General features: G+C 37.2%; 1 protein-coding gene across 1 annotated transcript in view; it reads left to right on the top strand.

Annotated features, from left to right (window-relative positions):
• The window catches only part of LOC119414261 (macrophage mannose receptor 1-like), a 31,143-nt gene that overhangs the window by 7,992 nt on the left and 16,369 nt on the right, over window positions 1–6,782 (top strand). The window contains exons 11-17 of the mRNA XM_037681356.1: window positions 1,350–1,498; window positions 1,575–1,774; window positions 3,754–3,867; window positions 4,022–4,111; window positions 4,237–4,387; window positions 4,547–4,591; window positions 5,458–5,618. Of these exons, the coding sequence (XP_037537284.1) occupies window positions 1,350–1,498; window positions 1,575–1,774; window positions 3,754–3,867; window positions 4,022–4,111; window positions 4,237–4,387; window positions 4,547–4,591; window positions 5,458–5,618 (910 nt within the window). The remainder of the gene's footprint in view (window positions 1–1,349; window positions 1,499–1,574; window positions 1,775–3,753; window positions 3,868–4,021; window positions 4,112–4,236; window positions 4,388–4,546; window positions 4,592–5,457; window positions 5,619–6,782) is intronic.

The following is a 6,782-nucleotide window of genomic DNA, read 5'->3' as shown; positions in this document are numbered from 1 at the left end:
TATCTATCTATCTATCTATCTATCTATCTATCTATCTATCTATCTATATATCTATCTATCTATATATCTATCTATCTTAGCAAATAGCTCAGGAATATATATACTGTATAATCCTTAGCTGTTTGTACAGCTACAGCGTAAATGAACAACACAAACAACACATCACATATTGCAAAACAACAACAACAACAACAAAAACCATCCATCCATCCATCCATCCATCCATCCATCCATCCATCCATCCATCCATCCATCCATCCATCCATCCATCCATTATCTTTACCCGCTTGTTCCATTTTGGGTCACGGGGGTCGCCGGTGCCCATGTCCAGCAATCACTGTGCGAGGGGCGGGGTACACCCTGGACGGGTCGCAAGTCCATCACAGGGCCACATAGAGACAAATGACACAAACAACCATTCACTCTGTCACTCACACCTAGAGACAATTTAGAGTTACCAATCAGCCTAACATGCATGTTTTTGGTCTGTGAGAGGAAACCGGAGTACCCGGAGAAAACCCACGCATGCACGGAGAGAACATGCAAACTCCACCGAGAAAGGCCCCTGGACCGGGGTTTGAACCAGGGACCTGCTCGCTGAGAGGCAGCAGCTCTACCAGTTGCGCCACCGTGCTCCACAACAAAAACCACAAAAACAAATTAATAAAAATCAGCAATTTGAAAAACAGTGCTCCTAACTGAGTTTAATGAGCAGCTCGGTGCTGCAACCAAATACAGTTTATCAGCCGATAAAAAAAAAGTGTGACCACATGTAAGGTATAGCTTATGTGTGCATAGTTGTACTCAATTGAATAACAAAACTTCTGGAACAGTTTGCTTAATTCTAACAAATCTGAAGTGGATTTGTTCAGTTAGGATGCAAAGAACCACATTTGGTGAAAATGAAACACAGTATATCAGTAGAAACAGCCTGTAACAAATTTAAAGCAGAATGATTAGGCTGTGGCTAAAAAGCCACCGTATTTGGAAGCGTTGGAGTCACTGGATCAACAATGAATTCAATGAGTACCAAAGCATTCTTTAGTCAAATGTGAGGTCATTTGCATGACAGCTTGAGCTCCTTCCAATTTGTTCATGCAACAGAACAGCAAAGCTACAACAAAATGGCTGGAAAAAAGATCCAAGTAATAAGCTGGCCTAACATTTAAACTTTAAAGGAATAGTCTAGCCATTTTGAAGTGACAATCTTTCAAATACGTGTCAAGAGTTAGTACCTCATCAGCTGTAACATCAGTCGTAGAGCACAGACTATGGAGAAAAAGTGTTTGTCCTGTCAAGGCCAATGGCTAGCCAGATGATTGCATTTGTTTTACTGTGCATGTTTCCAGGAAGGATAATGCCTTCCTTATCAGCTTGGTGGGTCTGAGACCAGAGAAACATTTTTGGTTGGGGCTCTCAAACCAGAAGGACACAGATGTTTTTGAGTGGACCAACACAAAGTCTGTGAGATTTACTCACTGGAATTCTGAAATGCCAGGTACTGAAAACTTTCTCTCTGTGAAATTTACCACTTTAAAAGTTAAATCTGACAATTTCTCTTAATATCAAACAAGGCAACCATCAGGGTTGTGTTGCTATGGCAACTGGGAGTTTTGCAGGCCTCTGGGATGTGTTGCCTTGTACAAACAGGGAGAAGTACATTTGCAAACATTTGGTAGAGGGGGCTATTGTAACTCCTGCCCCACCGACTGTTCCCTCCACCACATGTGAATTGGACTGGACTAAAATCACTGCAAGAAATTTCTGCTATAAGGTAAAAATGTATTTACTCCCACTTCTAACATCTGCTATAAAAGTTGTCTGACCCTTTTGCAGTCCTACTGTATAAGATGTGTGTGCCTCAAAAAGTGCTACGGGGCCATAGTAGCCTGGTGGTCCTTGTAATTGTAAAGCTGCAAGTTTTAGCTCAGGTTGTATCAGGAAGCGTATACGATCTACATCAGTTGCCAAATCTTTTATGCCAGTTCGTTTGCTGTGGTGACCCCTGCAGAAATGATCTTTTCACTCCTACCAGCTTTATGAGCCAAAAGAGCAACAACAAAATGTTTACTTAATACACGGTTTGAAATATTCATTATACTGTAGTATATGTGTGACTGAAAATAAGCATGTAATGTGAAACTGAGGTGTAAAGGTTTGTGAAGAGACATTTGTATTGTAGTGAGTCACGTGAGGTACGTGTCACTTGTTGTATGACAAATATATGGATATATATTTATGCATACTTTTCACGAGTTCTTCATCTTTCTGACTGTGTAATGCCGTGCATTGAATTTAAAGGAATGCGAACAAGAGACGTTATTACCTTTGACCCATCAAATGAATGGAATCATTTATTTTCAGAATCAAAGTTTAACATCAAACATTTACATTAATTTGGCAAAATATGAAAATAATAACAGACAGTTTCACAAATAATGAACTTCAAATCACTCGGCGGTCATTTGAGGACTTTGCTTCAGATATTTCTAAAAATATCTGCACTGATTTATGAGAGAGAGGTGAGTTTAAGAGTAAATTGAGATTTATCTTACAGAGGAAATATGTGAGGGAAGTTTAATCTGTTTAACCAGAAATTGCACGCTCCGTCCGATCTCAGCTTCTCACGGTACACTTGGTCAAAATAGAACCATCTACCTGTTGATGATGAATCAGCGTCGGAGTAGTTCCTTTCTGACTCGTTTCAGCGTCTCCGTCGAGAACTACCAAACCTTCAGAGAGTCGTGCGTAGTTAGCTCAAAACAGAATTATAATCCCAAAAACCTCTGGATTCTTCATTGCTCTCTTGGACTCTTCATTGCTCTGAAACTTTCAGAACCGGCTGCACTCTCAATCTTGGAACTCCATATCACTCTCAATCTAACATGAACTGAGAAGTTGCCACATTTTATTTGGGTCGACTTCCTGTTCAATTTAGAGCTTTCTGATTCGTGGAAGGACCAGAAAGAGGAGTGGTTTTGACGTAAGGTGTTTATCAACAGTCGAGGTCAGAGAATGAAATTTGTTTTCACATACAGAAAAGATTATTGCAGCAACAGCAGACTTCGTGGAGTCAACTCTTGGTAATCTTCTGAAAAAGTTTAAACATGACATTTTTCTCGGTAAACATTTTAGTTGACCGAAAACCAACCTTTCACATACTTACGACTTGACTCATTTCAGACAGAAAATCAAGGAATGCTTATTCAGGTGATTTCTTCTTGGAATGAGGAATAAAAATCATTACTTACTGTTTATGTAAAATAAAGATGAGTAGTTCTTTTCAACCTATAAGCATTGAGTGAACTAACACAATTTGATTATCAAAACATTTGTAAGACAGTAATGATTATAAAGAATTGTCTTTTCTGCTTGATTAATTCAAGAAAGAAAGTCATCAGATGGCCCAGACTAATTCAGATCAATGGAAATAACAGTCTCTGTCCATCTGGTAGATTTGAGGTCATCTGGTTCACTACAGTATGAAGCACTATAACATTTTTTGAGACTAGAGCTGTTTTAAAATACCATCAACCTACCCTGGTGATAGACTGCTCTGATAAGATTTTTACTTGTCAGAGCTAATCTTTATCTTTTCTCCAAACTGATGTTTATCAGTAAGCAATCTGCTGCAGGTAACATACTGACTGTTCCTAACTTTTCCACAGGGCAACAACCCTTCTTAAATCTAAACTTTTCTTTTGAAGTCACTTCTGAAATGGCGCATAATAATAGTTAAACTCTGTGTTAAAGGCATTTTCAGATTCTTCCGATAGGAAAACATGGTTTGAGGCCAGAGATTACTGCAGAGCTATTGGAGGAGATTTGCTCAGCTTCCACAACGCCGAAGAACAGGACCTGGAAAAAGTTTGGGGAACATGGTTCTGTTTTTTGTTTTCCCCATAAAATGAACAAAAAATTATAGAGCTGACCTCAGTTTAAAGCAACTTCTACATCCTAAGTAGCATGCGAGTGTAGTTAATTTCTAATTTTAGTGGTTATGTATTAAAATCTTATACAGAAATGTGTTCCTTTTAGGTATGAAAGCTTTTGGATTGGACTTAGTGCCACTGACTCTGGAGCTGGTTTTGCGTGGAGCGATGGATCACCAGTGAGTTCATAATTGTATTTATTTATTTATTTGTTTATTTATTTATTTATTTATTTATTTATTTATTTATTTATTTGTTTGTTTGTTTGTTTGTTTGTTTGTTTGTTTGTTTGTTTACTTCATAGGTTGATTATCAACATTGGAGAAAAGGACAGCCAGATACCATGAACAATGAGGAACTTTGTACTGAATTTTATCCCAAGTATTTTGAATACAATTTTTGGAATAATGTTCATTGTGATCAATACCATTTATGGATTTGTCAGATCCGTACAGGTAAAGCACTAGCGCTATTGTTTGTGCAAGTTTTCAGTAACAAGATCTCCTGGTGTGTATAATACAAAGGTGATGGATATCCTCAATACTGTGTTCTGAAAACAACAACAATAGCAGCAATAAAACATTGTTAACAATTTGTTTCTATATTCATTGAAGGAGTCACTCCAAAGCCTCCTCCACCCACTCCCACTCCAGGTGAGTGCATCATTATGTACTAATATATGGCTATAGAGGGAGTGATTTTGAACAAAGACAATGCTTTAGCAGAATTTTAAAATGTGTAAATTCAATGATATACATTATATCAAAAAGTAAACTTTAAGGAAGCCTTGTGAAAGCAGAGAATGACTTTAAAGGAATATTGGTACAACTTTACAAAAATAGGCCCCCATTTAAAGGGCTGATAAATGATGAACAATCAAAGTATTAACTAAGTTGTGAGTACTTTATAAACTATTACTAAGATGTTGTGAGCCATCATTATAAATGACAACGCAAACTCATCTTTTGTCATAAAGATAACCTGTCTTAATGCGGATATAGTGTTTTATGACTGTCTTATAAATGCTTATTAATGCTTTGTATTGTGTTTACAAACTCATGAAAAACCTAAATTTAATGCATTATTATTAATACTCTTATTGTCAAGTCTTTGCTCAGTTTGGTTCATGTTGTCTAAGAATTTGTTTGACCTTAAAGCAGTAAAAAAGCATAAAATTACATAAAAATAAATTAAAGTTTGAAATATTCCTGCAGCTGTAATTTGGAAAGTCTTCTGTTTTTTGTAATGGGTCCTATTAATTGGTTCTCAGTTGTTTATTAGAAAGTTTAACAGCTATAACCAAAACCCACTGTAAAGTTTAACCTGAGCATTTTAAATGATTAACCAAAAAAAAAAAAGTTAAAAAGTTGACTTTTATTTCAATAAGAGTGATAGTGTAGTACCATCATCATGTGGGGTTGTCTTTTAAACTTTTCAGTGTTGTGTGTTTGAAGTAAAACAAATTAGTCTAGAAATGATAAAAAACTAGATGAAAATAACTTTACACATATTTGCAAATTTACAGTTAACGTCACCTCTGATGGTTGGCTGGAATGGAAAGAAAACCAATATTTTTTCAATAAAGAAAACTTGGCAATGGAAGATGCTCAAAAGTTCTGCAAACAGAAGCACAGTGACCTGGTAACCATCAACAGTCAAGCTGAAAATACCTTTTTGCGGCAACAGGTGAGAAAAAAAATAAATAAAATAAAATAAAAAAAAGTGAACTTAATTGAAAGGAAATGTTTCTTTAAAAAAAAAAAATCATTCTCTGAAAGAAAAAAAATATATAGGGACACCGTTTCTGCCTGTAACAATTGTGGCTATACTCAGATACAATGAGTGAGGAGAACATATAGCAAGACTCAAAATGTATTTATAATGTTTTTATTATGTTTATTTATAAGGTGATAAATAATTCAATGAGCCAGGGAGGGAGCTGGAACCCTGAAGACCAAGGAGATAGTTAATGGTCTGTCAGCAGGGGCGATAATGTTGCTGCTGCACATTCTTACAGTAGAGGTAAGAGTCATTTATGGGGAGAGCTGACCCAAATGGTTCCAGGCAAAGAAGGTGTACGTCTGAACAATGGCAGGAGACAGGCAAGTGGTAGAAAAGTGTGGAGACGGCCAAGGAAGCACAGGAGAGCTTGAGGTCCACAGAGGAGAATCCAGGAGACAGGAAGACATCAGGGATTATTTACTGGAAGCACGGAGAAATACAAAGTTGTTAATATTCAGTTTAACTCACAAATTAAAGGCTACAACAGATCTACCATTGGCAGGTAATGCTGCAGCGCTGTCTGGATGTCCTCTGCGGCCTTTTATGCTCCTTGTGCTCATCAAGCCGATGATCCTCAGGTGCTGCTGATTAGAGTTAGCTGTGGCTGCAGGGAGCTGGCGGGGAAGAACTGCCACACTGCCCTGCAGCAGTGACAAGTGATTTTTAGGACACTGTAAATTTCCCACCTTTTAACCCAATACATATGCAATATATGTAACAATAATGCAGTGCGACCATTAAAGGTATGCCATCTATGTCACAGAGATTTACATTTCACAAAATCCTTTAATTTTTTAGAACTTTTTCACTTGTTAATTTGTAAAACTCTTCATTTGTTAATGTTTGACTAATTTCTGGAAACTCCAGCTGATGTGACTGGATAAGAAGCAGTGGGACAAGGATTTTTAGAAAAAAAAATTGTTGTATCAATTTTTAATTTTAATCTGAAACTAAGATTTTACAGCCAACCATCCATCCATCCATCCATCCATCCATCCATCCATCCATCCATCCATCCATCCATCCATCCATCCATCCATCCATCCATCCATCCATCCATCCATCCAT

The sequence above is a fragment of the Nematolebias whitei genome, chromosome 9, assembly GCF_014905685.2.
Source record: "Nematolebias whitei isolate Nwh7 chromosome 9, NemWhi1, whole genome shotgun sequence".
NCBI lineage: Eukaryota > Metazoa > Chordata > Actinopteri > Cyprinodontiformes > Rivulidae > Nematolebias > Nematolebias whitei.
The sequence above is the reverse complement of the archived record's forward strand: the minus strand, read 5'-3'. Positions and strand labels throughout refer to the sequence as shown.